Source organism: Onychomys torridus, chromosome 5 (genome assembly GCF_903995425.1).
Source record: "Onychomys torridus chromosome 5, mOncTor1.1, whole genome shotgun sequence".
In the NCBI taxonomy this organism is placed as follows: domain Eukaryota; kingdom Metazoa; phylum Chordata; class Mammalia; order Rodentia; family Cricetidae; genus Onychomys; species Onychomys torridus.
In genome coordinates, this window is record NC_050447.1 from 33,170,949 (window position 1) to 33,184,885 (window position 13,937).

General features: G+C 52.6%; 2 protein-coding genes across 2 annotated transcripts in view; one reads left to right on the forward strand and one right to left on the reverse strand.

Moving 5' to 3' along the window:
* The first annotated feature begins 1,456 nt into the window (after positions 1 to 1,456).
* Hsd11b2 (hydroxysteroid 11-beta dehydrogenase 2) lies at positions 1,457 to 6,342 on the forward strand. Its single transcript, XM_036188818.1, has 5 exons — positions 1,457 to 1,767; positions 4,843 to 5,055; positions 5,172 to 5,357; positions 5,469 to 5,606; positions 5,748 to 6,342. The coding sequence occupies exons 1-5, from the start codon at positions 1,503 to 1,505 to the stop codon at positions 6,104 to 6,106; spliced, it is 1,161 nt and encodes a 386-aa protein (XP_036044711.1). The 5' UTR covers positions 1,457 to 1,502; the 3' UTR covers positions 6,107 to 6,342.
* A 979-nt stretch (positions 6,343 to 7,321) lies between these two features.
* The window catches only part of Atp6v0d1 (ATPase H+ transporting V0 subunit d1), a 45,894-nt gene continuing 39,278 nt past the window's right edge, over positions 7,322 to 13,937 (reverse strand). Inside the window, exons 3-8 of the mRNA XM_036187805.1 lie at positions 13,531 to 13,709; positions 12,285 to 12,364; positions 8,528 to 8,605; positions 8,225 to 8,401; positions 8,058 to 8,135; positions 7,322 to 7,942 (exon numbers count right to left, since the gene is read on the reverse strand). Coding sequence (XP_036043698.1) covers positions 7,781 to 7,942; positions 8,058 to 8,135; positions 8,225 to 8,401; positions 8,528 to 8,605; positions 12,285 to 12,364; positions 13,531 to 13,709 — 754 coding nt within the window. The 3' untranslated portion in view covers positions 7,322 to 7,780. The remainder of the gene's footprint in view (positions 7,943 to 8,057; positions 8,136 to 8,224; positions 8,402 to 8,527; positions 8,606 to 12,284; positions 12,365 to 13,530; positions 13,710 to 13,937) is intronic.

The window sequence follows — 13,937 nt, forward strand, 5'->3', positions numbered from 1 at the left end:
AATGGCTGAGTGGAGATGGGTCTCCACCCAGAGTTCCTCCCCACAAGGGGGTCTGGACTCCAGCTCCTTCTTGGAGATTTTTCTGACCCATCATGAACCCATGCCTGGATGAAGAGTGGCTTTGGAAAGGGTGTTTTCATGAAACTTTGGGACAGAGTCTGGATACAGGAGAGGGAATGGGCCACAGGACAGAGAGCTGTGATAAGGAGTCCATGGCCTCTCAGGACCCAGAAAAGACAGAGATGAGGTACTGGGTAAGGTCTGGAGATTCACAGAAGCAGGGATCTCCACTACCATGATTTGTGCCTACTCTCTGCATAGGGCCTGGCACCCAGCTATTGGCACTAACCCCCAATGCCTGCCAGAGCCCTGGCATGCATGTTAGGCACAGAGTGCCAGACACGGGGGTGGCAGAGGGTGCCAGGCCACACACAAACAAGGACCTTCACACACACAGGGAGGGAAGTGCACCCACACACTACTTATTTCATCCCCTGGGGATTCAGGGCAGCAGGTCAGGGACCACCCTGTCCTGACGCTTCTTCCAGGTGTTCCCATTAGCTTGGATCTTGGGAGAGGGTGGGTAAAGCAAAAGCAGAAGGGCGACTTTGCTGTTTCTTTGACGTTTCATTCGTACCCACACACATACTCTTGTGTGGTTTCCCCAGTTCTGGACTCTGGAAGAAAGTGGGGGTAGAGTGGGGGGATAAAACAGAAACTCCCAAGAATCCCGGCCTAGAGGTCATCCTTCTCCCCTAGCTATGGCTGCGAACTGCTCAGACAGTGTGTGAGTGCACATTTGGGTGTGTGCACCAGGAACCTAAGGCCATGGCACCGCGGGTGTGGCCCGGAGCAGACTCTGGCTGGTTCCATGCGATGTTCTGGAAGTCATGGCAGCCATAGCGATATCAACGTGGAATACTTGAATGAAAGTTGGTGTTGGTGCATGTGTGTATGTGCGTGCGTGCGTGTTTCGTGTGTGTGTGTGTGTGTGTGTGTGTGTGTGTGTGTAGGTAGGTATTCTGGGGAAGCGTGAGCAGAGTGTGCACACCTGAGCACGGGAGGCTCCGAGCCCCTGGCGTGCCAGTAGGCGCGCAGGAGTGAATGAGATGCAGGGTACAGGGTTGGGCAGCCTGGCCCTTTCCTCTGGCGAAGCCGGCGACTGACGGCTCCGCCTCATGCAACAACTTGGGACTTTGTTCCGGCTTCTTCGAAAGCGGATCTAGCCGAGGGGGGGGGGGGGGGGGGGGGCACCTGCCTGGCGGGGGGTGCCGAGATAGAAGTATAGGAAAGCCCACCCCAGCCCCGCCTCCGCCCCGCCCCCACTCCGCCTTCGGGGAGCTTTATAAGCTGGGTCCGAGGGCCGGCAAAGAAAGCGAGTATCCCTCCCACCCCAGGCCGTGATTTCTCTACACTCCGTGTCCTGGCCCCGAGTCCCTCTCCGCGCTCCCCAACCCGGCCCCCGCCCCGCCCCAGCCCCGGCCCGGCCCGGCCCCGCAGTCATGGAGCGCTGGCCTTGGCCGTCGGGCGGCGCCTGGCTGCTAGTGGCGGCCCGCGCGCTGCTGCAGCTGCTGCGCTCAGACCTGCGTCTGGGCCGCCCGTTGTTGGCGGCTCTGGCGCTGCTGGCCGCGCTGGACTGGCTGTGCCAGCGCCTGCTGCCCCCGCCGGCGGCACTCGTGGTGCTAGCTGCTGCCGGCTGGATCGCGTTGTCCCGCCTGGCGCGCCCTCCTCGCCTGCCCGTGGCCACTCGCGCGGTGCTCATCACCGGTGAGTGCGCGGAGCGCAGGGACTCCAGGCTGGAGGGCGGGACCGCACACCTAGAGGGTTTCCCTTGGGCACCATCAAGGCGGACTCCGCAGCTCTGAAGTGAGTGAGAGTCCTCTCCGAGATGCAAGAGCGAGCGAGCGAGAGAAAGCGCCAAGTAGGAAGCTCTGGGCACCTCACCAAGTCCCGGTTAACTACCCGCGGCTGCGGGGAGTGTTGAAGGGAAAGTTAGGTAGAAAGTGGGCAGGTGCTCAAAGAAAACTAGTGACTAAGAAGGAGAGACGGAGTTTATGCTGTGCTCTTCCCTAAGAGACCAGGTGTGGAGCAGAGGACAGTACTCTTAAAAGGACTACAGAAGACCTGAGAAGGGAGAATGCCATCCCTTGAACTCTGCCTGGCATCTCCACATCACTGGAACACACTATCTGCTGTCCTGTGGAGACAGAGCTTAGATGCGAGTTCTGCAACCCCTGACCTCCACTGGCTGGAATCCCTGGAGTTCAGAACCGCCTGAGGTCACAGCAGCTGGATAGTAGCTGCTGCTTAGATGCAGCTATCCCATTGCCCAAACTGCAGCATTCTGCACCTAGTACTTCATCCTGCCTAGTCTTGGGTGCCGGGGAAAGAGGCCTTGCAGAGCTGGACTCAGGTGTCTCTGGTGCCTGACTGTGCTCTCTTTGTCTGGAGCAGGGAATAAATCTGTCATCAGAGGGAGGGGAGGGGGAGGAGGGCCGCAGACCCAGCAGGAAATGGGGAGGGGGAGGAAGGCCAGGGGGCATTGGTCCATTACATGGGAGGAGGGGCAACCTTGTCCCCCCCCCCCCAACCACCATGGCTTCTCAGAGATCTTGGTCCTTTATGGGTGGTCTGTATGATCGGATGGGGCTGGGAGAATTTAGGAGGAAATCCTTGGGGAGAGCTGGGTGGAGACAGGTGGAATATGGAAGGTGTCTTGGATCACAGAAAGGGTGTGGGACAAAGGCTTAGGACAATAAGCACATGATTTGGGAAGGGTATAAGAGTCAATAACCAGTCTGGCTGTGGGGGTGTGGTGGGATGTGAAGTTTCCTTGGGTAGAGGAGGGTAGTATAGAGGCTTATGGCTTCAACAGAGGGGGTGGGGATCAAGCAAGGTGGAAGAGATTTCCAGGGTGAGTGTGAAGCCTCAGGGAACCCCAGTTCCAGGAGGTTCAGGAAGGAAAGCTACCAAGCTCTCTTGGAGTGAAATGAGAACTAGCTTGTAGAGTAGAACAGATCCCTTCCTGCCCTCTGCTCTGTGAAGGACTTCACCAGGTCCTAGGCCATCAGGTTCTACTGGCCCAGTTGGTCAGTGGTCCCTAAGATCTCACCTCAGGTCTTTGGTGCTAGTACTTCTAGTCTTGAGCCCGAGCAGGTGACCTGAGCTTCCTTTAGCTCCTCAAAGCTCTGTGTTTGGGAGTGAGGATTGCCCAGCCTACTCCTAAGGCCGGAAGTTGGCTTCTAGCTTCCCAATGCCTGCAAATTTGGGGGTTTTCCCAGGCTGCAAGGCACTTAAGTAACCGGGTCCTGCCCCACCTGCCAAAAACACCTCACCTTATGCCTGCAGAGCTGGCCCTCATTTCTCCCTAAGAGAAACAAACAGCCCAAGAGCTGTTTGTCAAATCTACTCCACAAACTCAGCCCTGGAGTTGAGTTTGGGCCACGTGGTATGGTATCTTGTGTGCATGCACGGGTATATTTTTGTGCTGATCGGTGACAGGGGTCAAGCTCATGTGTGAACATCCAGGCAGGTTAGGGATGTTTGCAGGTGAGCAAGAGAGTCAGATGTGGGTGACTGTTGGGACCCCAGAGCTGAAGCTTTGGTAGGCTTTAGTGGAGTGCTATCTGCTGCTGAAGGGAGCAGAGGCAAGTGTGTGTATTTGTGCACATTCCCCTCCCCCAGTCAGATCTGCCTGAGAAGGACCCCTCAACACTGGCTGGCAGGCCCCAGCCACACAAAGACCAGTTTGCAGCCCCCTGCCCAGCTTTGTTCTCCTCTCAGCATAGGGGGCGGGGCTGAGACAGGAGGGTGCTGTTTGTCCAGGAGAGGGGAAGCCGAGCTGCAAAGCAGCTTTTCTGCTTAGCAGGACCTCAGGGCTGGCGGGCTCCACAGCACCTCCTCCTTCACTGGCCCTCCTCCTCCTTCACTGGCCACCCACAGAGCCAGGATCAGAATGGAAACCATCAAGGAAGCAAGGGCTTATCAGTACCAGGGACCCCCACACTGGGGCCTTGCCTGGTGGTTCTTATCTCTGCATACCAAGGACAAGAAAATGAAGCCTCCATGAGTGGTAGCTGACCTCAGGTCACACTTAGTGGTGTGGGAAGGGATTCCAGCGCAGGTCTGTTTTCTTCACTTACCGTGCCTGGTTCTTGTCCTGAGAGGGAAATGGTCTGGGGCTCAGCAAACATGTATGCCCCAAAGTCAGTGATTGGAATTCCAAGGGCAGATTTCAAGGGGAAGTTGGGAATGGAGCTCCAATTGAGCCTGGAACAATAGTAGGGGTTGAGGCTGAGAGGATGATGTCTTCAGAGAGCTGTGGCTTTATTCTAAGGCACACAGGACCCTAAGGAAGAACACGCCTCTGGGAATTAGCAGCAGCAGAGTGCTACTGTCTTTTTTTTTGGAGCTGAGGATCAAACCCAGGGCCTTGCACTTGCTAGGCAAGCGCTCTATCACTGAGCTAAATCCTCAACCCCTCATTTTTAAAAAAATTTCCCTCTGGCTTAGGAAGTAGATTCATGAGATAAGATGGGACCAGACTATGTCTCTGTTTCTTCTATAAAGTAAGATTTGTCAGTCACATTTGATGGGTTACAGAAAATCAGGGAGAAGACAGCTATCACAGAATTGATGCTCAGGGCTCAGCCAAGAGGAACAACTTATAACATACATTTATTTGTAAGGAAGGAGGGAGGGCTGAGTGTTCAAGACCTTAGATTCTACCCAGATACTGGTTGTTAGTTATTTTGCGCTAGAAACAAGTCCCGGTGATCCTTGGTTTGTCTAAGGCTGGGCTGGGCCATTGTGGGAATTCATTGGCTATCTTACCCTGGATAGGTTGTGACTCTGGTTTTGGCAAGGAGACAGCTAAGAAACTGGATGCCATGGGCTTCACGGTGCTGGCCACTGTGTTGGATTTGGACAGCCCTGGTGCCCTAGAACTGCGTGCCTGCTGTTCCCCTCGCTTAAAGCTGCTGGAGTTGGACCTGACCAAGCCAGAGGACATCAGTCGAGTGCTGGAATTCACCAAGGCTCACACCACAGGCACTGGTCAGCAGATGTGGCTCTATTAGGGCTGGGCACGGCTGGGTGAGTGTGAGGGAGGCAGGGATTGCATGTTTGCTATCAGCTGAACTGAACCTTCCCTCCTGCTTTTGTGCCCTCAGGCCTGTGGGGTCTGGTTAACAATGCTGGCCTCAACAGCATAGTGGCCGATGTGGAGCTGTCTCCAGTGGCAACTTTCCGAAACTGCATGGAGGTGAACTTCTTTGGTGCACTTGAGCTGACCAAGGGCCTCCTGCCACTCCTGCGTCACTCAAGGGGGCGTATTGTGACCATTGGCAGCCCGGCAGGTAAGTGCCCTTCCACTCTGAGGCACAGCAGTAAAGGAGAAGCTATCAGGTGAGGGATGATCTGGGGAAGTCCTGGCCAAGGCTGAGCAGCCTCTCCCCTTCCTACCTCAGGAGACATGCCGTACCCCTGCCTGGCAGCCTATGGAACCTCCAAGGCTGCCGTGGCACTGCTAATGGACACATTTAGCTGTGAACTGCTTCCCTGGGGTATCAAGGTCAGCATTATCCAGCCTGGCTGCTTCAAAACAGGTGAGAGTTCAACTTTGGGGTGGGACAAGCATGTGGCCTGGGGGTGTGGTCTGAGATCTAGTGTGACTTGGGTTATAGACATAGTTCACACTAAATGGCTCCTCCAGCTGCTGCCTGCTGACCTTGCCGTCCCTTCTTCAGAGTCGGTGACCAATGTGAACCTCTGGGAGAAGCGCAAGCAGCTGCTGCTGGCCAACCTGCCTGGAGAGCTGCTGCAGGCCTATGGCGAAGAATACATCGAGCACTTGCATGGGCAGTTTCTGCACTCGCTCAGAATGGCAGTGCCTGACCTCAGCCCAGTCGTAGATGCCATCACTGATGCACTGCTGGCAGCTCAGCCACGCCGCCGCTATTACCCAGGCCGTGGCCTGATGCTCATGTATTTTATCCACCACTACCTGCCGGAAAGCCTACGACGCCGCTTCCTGCAGAACTTCTTCATCAGTCCCCGTCTGCCCCGAGCACTGCGGTCTGGCCAACCTGGCCCTGCTCCTGCTTAGGACACACCCCAGGACCCAAACCCTTCCCTAGTGGCAGCTCGGTGAGCCACAAATGGCCTAAGTACTCCAGCAAAAGAGGCTCCATGAGCCCTTGACCCTTTTCCCTAGCCATTATAAACCCCTCAACCTTGCCCTAGAACAGCAGTTTTTAACCTGTGGGTCGTGACTCCTTTGACAAATTTCTATGTCCAAAAATATTTAATTATAATTCACAACAGTAGCAAAATTAGTTATAAAGTAGCAACAAAAGTAATTTTATGATATGGTTCCATATCATGAGGAACTGTATTAAAGGGTCACAGCATTAGGAAGGTTAAGAACCTCTGCCCTGGAGTCTGTGTTAAGAAAAGCCCAGACTCTGCTGCTGATGCCTGGTCCAGGCCCGGGAAGCTGAAGCTTGCTAGCAAACCTCTGGACCTCTCCACTGCTTCATGAACCCACAAACCCTACCCGATACAATGCTCCACACTGCAGCTTGGAGAACCTGGCTGGATGGAGAGTTTGGTGAAAGATTATCTGTAGCCTTTGATAGGATTCTACGACCATTTCTCTGCAAACTGAAGAGTGATCACGCAGGTGGGCACCTCCTCAGGATTCTCTTGGCACCAGTACCTAAGTGCTGCAAGTCCAGAGTAAATCCCAATTGCCTCTTGACTGGCTCAATAATTAGGTCCCCAACTACCTGCTCCTAAACCACAGGGAAGCTGCACATTGCACTTGCCTGGTTGTTGGCATTTTAAAATAAAGACACATTTTTATTTCTCCTAGAATGGGGGAGATCAGTGTTTGAAGGAGGTGACTGCCTGGTTGCCTGGGTGACAGGGTGTGATTACATGATACAGCTAGGAGTATCCTGGAACCAGCAGAGGAGCTGACTGGGCTTCCCAGGCACTCTGTGGGTCATATCCCTCTTCTACTGACCTCAGGCAAATGCTAGAACCGGGTTTCTACATAGTGAGATGAAGAAAATGGCCAATCATGGGGAGTTACAGGACTTAGTGAGGTCTGGGGCCCCCAGACCCAAGACACGACTCTCCAACAATCCCCATCTCAGCCTATCTTTGTGCCTGAGCTCCTAGGAGAAAGAGCCTCCTCCAGGGACGCCCCTGACCCTGCGGCTGCCGACCACAGGAGAGGGTCAATCAAGGGGGCAGTGTTGAAGAGAGCTGGGAGTCAAGGAGAGGTAGTAGGGCCCAAAGGAGGTAGCAGACGGTAGGCTTTTTAGAGGGGAATTTTATTGTCTCAGAAGGGCAGAGCTGAGGGAGAGAGAGGGGCTACAAAGCTATTTCCCCCACACCCCAGAGACACACACTCTAGTCTCCCATGGGCCATGGCTCTGGGGATGACCACAGAAGGGAACGAAGGTTCACACTGCCCCGGGGGTTCTTAGGTTAGGGAGAGGCTTGAAAGTGACACAAGTTTCTTAGACAAGTCAGTGGCTGTAAACATAGGGCTGGGGGCTCTTTGCTCTGGAGGGGATCTTGGTCCATTCTTTATCAGGGGAGAGGTCCCTAACCCCTTTTTAGGCCTAAGAGTAGTCCCAGAGGGGGTCATGGAAGCTGGGCAACCCCAGGACAACGTGCTACACCTCACCAGGTCAGACAAGTGAGCCATGGGCTTCACACAGCACGCAAAGACACACACACAGTGCATTTGGGAACCTTGGGTAGAACGCTAGAAGATGGGAATATAGTTGTCGATCTTGGCGCGATGGCGCTGGGCGATGCACTCAGCAATCCACACGATGTTACGACATTCCTGTTCCTTAAGCTTCACAAAGGCATAAAAGACACCAAAGTGGAACTGGTTCAGGAAGGCCAGCTTGTTCAGCTTCACCTGTGGACAGATGCAGGTATGATGCCTGGTGGTTGTGGCCAGCAGTCATTAAGTCCTAAGTCACAACCCTCCCTATACTTCCACAGGGCAAGTTCCATAAGGGCCCTGTACTCACCTCATGTTCAAAGAATCGGTCCTCCAGGGTCTTGTCTCCAGGATTGCTACCTGCACCCTCAAAAAGCAGTTTGTATTCCTGGCCAGGAAGTGGGGAGAAGTACAAGAATGAGTGCTGCTGGGTGCTGGGGTGCCCACACGGTCACCTAACCTTGTCAGAGCACTCACCGGGTAGTAATCAGCTACATTCTTGACCTGTTCATAGTCATCAGCCCGAGCCAGCTGAGCCAAGCCCTCAGGGTAGAGTCGGCCACAGTGTGGAAAGAGCTTGGCACGGTCCTCTTTGGACAGCTCTGTGCCGAAAGAGTTGATGGTGATGATGAAGGCGCGGCGGTCTGCTTCAAACTGCAGGCCAGTGCATATGTGAGGAGAGACAGGGAAGAAGAGGGAGACCACTGCCAGTCAGTTGGCAGGCCCCCTTGGCAAGGATCAGTGGGGACAAAAGGCAGAGAGGTAAGGGCAGGCACTCACCTCCAGGATAGGACACATGGCATCAGCTGTGGTCCCACCCAATAGAGTGCAGAACTTGTAGAAGGACTCCAGATAGGCCTGCAGAGGACAGTGTTTGCTTAGAGCAAGGAGAGCAATCCTGGGAGACTTACTGGAAACCTAGTCAGGGGCTAGAGAATGGCTCTGAGGTTCTCTCTGACTGTTCTTCCAGAAGACCCGGGTTCAATTCCCAGCACCCACATGGTGGCTCACGACTGTCTGTGACTCCATTTCCAGGAGACCTAACACCCTCACACAGGCAAATTACACCAATGCACATTTAAAAAAGCAAACAAAAACCCCACAAACATTAAAGAAAAAGAAAAAACAAAGAGAAACCTAGTCAGTTTATTTCTTCTTCTAAGCCTTTTATGGTAGGGATGGGCCAGCTCATGCTATGACAATTTCCCTGAACCAAAACATCTACCAATTTCAACAATTAATAACCCAAGCAGTAGTAGCTTGCTGTTTTCTATCTAGGAGGTGACAGAACAGTTTCTGACCCACTATCTGCTTCAGGGTACATGTTCCCACCCCCGTTCTCTTGGACAGCCAACCTTAGAGGGGCTCTGCTTTCCTTTTCTCCTAGTCTCCAGAAACCTCCCCTTCCCTAGCCTCATAAAACCAGGTATCCAAGGGCTAGTGAGGGAAAGTTATCCTCAGAATTCACGAATGGTCTGGACTGAATCCATAAGCCCTCCCTTGCAATAAGCCACCTTGCAGAACACTATTCCTCCCAGCCCCAGGCAGCCCCTTGGCATCAACAAACAGCAGGAACCAAATTATCAGGTCAGTTCCTGATGAAGGATGGTTATCGCCTATGTGAACGCAGGTCTCACCGTCAATAACTAGGTACATGGGCTGCTGGAGGAAATAAGTACTTTTTGTCCAGACAAATTGGATCTACTGGGCATGAGGAAAGGACAGGTCACCCCAGATACAAGGTCTTTCTTGACTCTCATTCATAAAGTCACACAGGTTTCTTTCCAATACCTTCCCCCTCATCATGATCTGGCAGATTCCATGGGTAACAATCTTACATGAAACTTCACTTAGATATCACCTAAGGTTCCATACATAACATGGTCAGAGACTCTGGATCCACATATTAAGGACTATTCTGAGTTGGGGTTGGGGAGCTTGTAAGGAATGAAAAACTTTCCACATTCAGGTGTGCCTTCTGAGCTGGCTTGGACCACAGGACCTGGCATTCCAAGAGAGATGAGATGAACCCCACAAGCACAGTGATACTATACTCAATGCAAAACCTGAAGGTGACCACCAAGATCACAAGAAACAAAAAGCCAGTGTAAGTCAGTAGTAAGAAAAAGCCTGGAGGCCAGGCAGTGGTGGCGCACGCCTTTAATCCCAGCACTTGAGAGGCAGTGGCAGGCGGATCTCGAGTTTCAGACCAGCCTAGTTTACAAAGCAGATGCCAGGACAGCCAGGGCTATACAGAGAAACCCTGTCTCAAGAAACCACAAAACAAACAAACAAGCAAACAAAAAAACTAAAAAAAAAAAAAGGGGGGGGGCAAACAAAGCCCAACACAGAGGATCTCAGAGAATCAAAAGCCTGCAGCAGAAATGGTTTCTAGCTCCCATCAGGGCTCGGTGATACTTCTCAACCCCTCCAGGAGTCAATGCTCCATAGCCTTCCTTATGGCCAGCCAAGCTGGTTATGCTGGAATCTTAGGAGCTACCCTAGTGGAGCCTGCAGCTCCTATCTATAGGGAAACCACTAGCCAGATTTTAGGTTTCCATGCCCTGTCACCTAACCTGTTTGCTTAGCCAAGTTGTACTGGTCCCCAGAGAAGCTGACCCTTGGGTTAAGGTCTGTACTTTCCTCCAGAGGCTACAGCAGCAAAGGAACTGGCGAGAGCCAGGTGCCAAGGTCACCTCCCCAGCCCCACCCTGTACCATGGAGTCTGCCAGCCCATGGTTCTGCACCAGCTGTCTACAGTTTACCTGCCAGACACTGAGGGTCCACCTAATCTCCCATCTGGGGCCACTGGGCTGGGGCATTCACTGCCTGACAGGCAGGCAGTTCTGGCATGGGGTCCATAGTGCTGGGCTGGTGTTTATGAGCTGGTTCCTGGGCAGTCCTTGCCAGTGACTCCAGCTAAAACCAGTCAGGCCCAGTGAGGGTGTGGGTAAGGCTGGGGGGATAGCCACACCCCTCATCCTGTCTAGGGCAGGGAATGTCAATGACCCAGGTTAGTGTGTGGGACAATATAAGATTTTGTATGTATGTGTGCATTTGTGTATGTGCGCACATATGTGTATGTTTGCATGTACTCCTTACCTTTAATCTGCCTTCCACCCTGCAGTCAAAGGCTTCTGAGAACACTTTGCTCTGTTAGAAGTCTGACGGCTCACACCTAAAGTTGGTTTGTTTTCCACATTTCACTTATTTTGTGTACATGTCCATGTGAAGGTCAGAAGATAATTAGTGGGTATCAACTCTCTCCTTCCACCATGTGGGTCCCAGGGATTAAACTCAAGCTATCTAGCTTGGCAGTAAGCATCTTCATTTCCTAAGCCATCCTGTCAGCCCAAACTTCAAACTTACCTTTTTTTGTTTATTGTTGTAGTTTCTTTGTGACAGGGTCTCACTATGTAGCCCTGGCTGTTCTGAAACTTAATATATAAACTCAAACTCACAGAGATCTGCCTGCCTCTGCCTCCTGAGTACTAGGCTGAAGGTGTGAGCCACTCTGACTGGCTTACTTTTTTTCTTGAGACAGGCTCTTACTATGGAGACCTGACTGACCTGGAATTCACGACATATAGAAGGTAATCTTGAACTTAGTAAAAATTCTCCTGCTTGAGCTTTCTGAGCATTTTGAGGTACCCAACACCACTCCCAACTAAATTCAAACTTCTGATCTGGCATTCCAGGCCTGGGTGGCGTGGCTCAGTGCCTGTCTCTCCTTCACTCAGCCCTCCTCCCTGATATCCATGGAGAAGCTGCACTTTCACAGTAATAGCCCTTGCCGTGCGGCCTGGCCCTGCTCCTGGCTTTCTTTTTGTTTATACCACCCTCTGCCTGCATGATCATAGCTTCTACCATCCAGCTCCAGATCCTTGCTGTATGTTGACCCCAGCTCCTCACAAAGACCAGAAGATCTGATAGCTACCTCTTAATCTCTGCCATGACTGCAGGAACCCAGGAATCCCAAGCCCACTCTACCCTCAGAGGCTAGCCAGTCTATGCCACAGCCTAGTGGAAGCAAAAGGTGAGTAGAAGCTGAAGACAGTGCGATATAAGGTATTGGCTCAGGGTCTGGGAACCTGAAAAGGTCACAATGACCTGGCTGGATCCCTCTCCCACATAACTAAGCATATAGTATTGCCTTTGCCTAAGTGCCTGTCTTAGCTGGCAAAAGCTCATACGATGTAAATCTGAGGGCTGTGGCCCGGGTGGTGGCCCATGACCCTCCTGGATGCTACGGGAGCGGCTGTCCAGAAGCCAGGTCCAACAGGCCAAGTAACAGAGCACCAGTTGCTCCTGCTGATGTTATCTGAGCCCACCGAAGACACCAGAGAATGGATAACCTGTTCCATGTAACTTTGCAACCATCACAGGAGCCTGAGAGTGAGAGGCTAGGTCCCCAGGATAGGAGCCTGATGCACATGAATCCTGGCCCAGCATCTCACATAAATCACCCACTATCAGGCCCATAGACCCACCCACTGTCAAGTCAACCCCCAACCCCCATGCTTCTAAAGAACACTACCTTGTAAAGCGTATTTCGGATTATCTCGATGTTCATCTCATCAAGGTCCTGCTCTGAGATGCAATCCTGGAAAAAGGCCGCTGGGGAGGGAAGACAAGGATATGAAGAGTGGGTCAGCAGCCTAAGTGAGAGGGCCACATTACAAGGCCCATTAGGCTAGGTACTGGGGACCCCCAATACAGCCTTGGAAGTGGTAGAAGCAATTCCCTGGGCCATTTGCACTGACCTGAGCTTTTCCTGCCTCCTTGCTCCTAAAATTGATTTATAAAGGAGGCGGCGGCCAGCCATAACATGATCTAATCGCTGCTGGGGCAGACCCAAGACCAGACCATGCCAAAGACTTGCATAATCGGCCATGAGATTCTCTTTCTCCAGGGGCAGCTATGGACTTGGGGGCTGAAATCTACTGCATACCCTGTGAGGAGGGCCTAGTGCCCACACCTGGGAATCTAGCCTCCTCCTTTAGGTAAGAATGAGGAGCTAGACATGGACTAAGGCTCCACTGCAGGACTAAGAGGAGAGGCCAGGGCAGGATCAAGAAACCTCACTCCCAAGGAGGGCCTGAAGACTTACCTGATGTCTCTCCTTTAAAGATGAAGAAACTGCAGAAGCCACAGAACATCCCAGAATTAGCTCAGAGTTACTGAGAGAATCAGAGGCAAACTAGGTGAATAGATAGGGCTTTTCAACCTAGAACCTTCTGACTCAACTCTAGTGGCTTCCTGGAATAGTTCCCCAGGGCTTAGACTTTGGCTATAAGAGTACTAGCTAGTTATGAACCTCATGTCTTCTCTCCAGCATTCTAGGCAGACAGGAGCCAACACTAGTGAGGCAGGGCTAACAGGAAGCTGTTTGCTTCTCTTTTCCACCTCGTAAAGGAGCCAGCCTTAGCATCTCTGCTTAGGGTCACAGTCTGCCAGACCTCTCAGGACTCCAAGGGACACAAGCGCCCCTTACTCTTTCGTAAGTTCATCCTCTGAATTCTGAAACACTAGACTATTTCCAAGGTCAGACATCTAAGTCTGCCCTGTGGGTTGTCTGTCTGGCCTAGAAAAACCAGAGGGAAAGGAGAAGAAGTAGGCTGGGAAATAATGAGAATGGGAAGTTAGGGGAGGGCAAGGTCAGCAGCAGCAGGCAGATTCTCCCTTTCTGCTTTGGAGTTGCCCCACCTCTACAATCTACAACCACACTGAGGCTCCAGTGCTAAGACCACTGTCCAGCAGCTGTTTCCACTGCAGTGGCTCACCCAGGGGCGTGTCCACCAGAATGGCATTGTAGAGCTCTGCAGGCGTCTGTGCGATGTTCACGGCCTCCATCTGCTCAAAGCTGCCTAGCGGGTGGCACTTGGGCACAAGTTCAGCGATTGAACGCTGGTGCAGTGTGCCAGTGATGAGCAGGATCACGTTGTCAATCATGTAGCTATAACTGTGAGAAGCAGACAACAGGGCAGACTATTAGGGTAAAAGGCCTGGCCCAATACCCTTGCCCACACAACACATGGGTCAGCACCTCCTAAGCACAGTGCTGGCTCATGGATGCTATGATAGGTCCCAGAGGCATTGTCCTTTGGTATCTCTTCACCCAGGTTCCTGTCACCATGACCACCACTACTTCCCTACCCCCAGGAACAGGAACATAGGGTGAAGGCAGCCT

Excerpts from the sequence above, each read along its gene's own strand:
- Hsd11b2 (XM_036188818.1), top strand. The coding sequence starts at position 1,503 with ATGGAGCGCTGGCCTTGGCCGTCGGGCGGCGCCTGGCTGCTAGTGGCG. Across the intron at positions 5,358-5,468 it reads GACCATTGGCAGCCCGGCAG|GAGACATGCCGTACCCCTGC; the intron begins GTAAGTGCCCTT and ends TTCCTACCTCAG. Across the intron at positions 5,607-5,747 it reads GCCTGGCTGCTTCAAAACAG|AGTCGGTGACCAATGTGAAC; the intron begins GTGAGAGTTCAA and ends TCCCTTCTTCAG.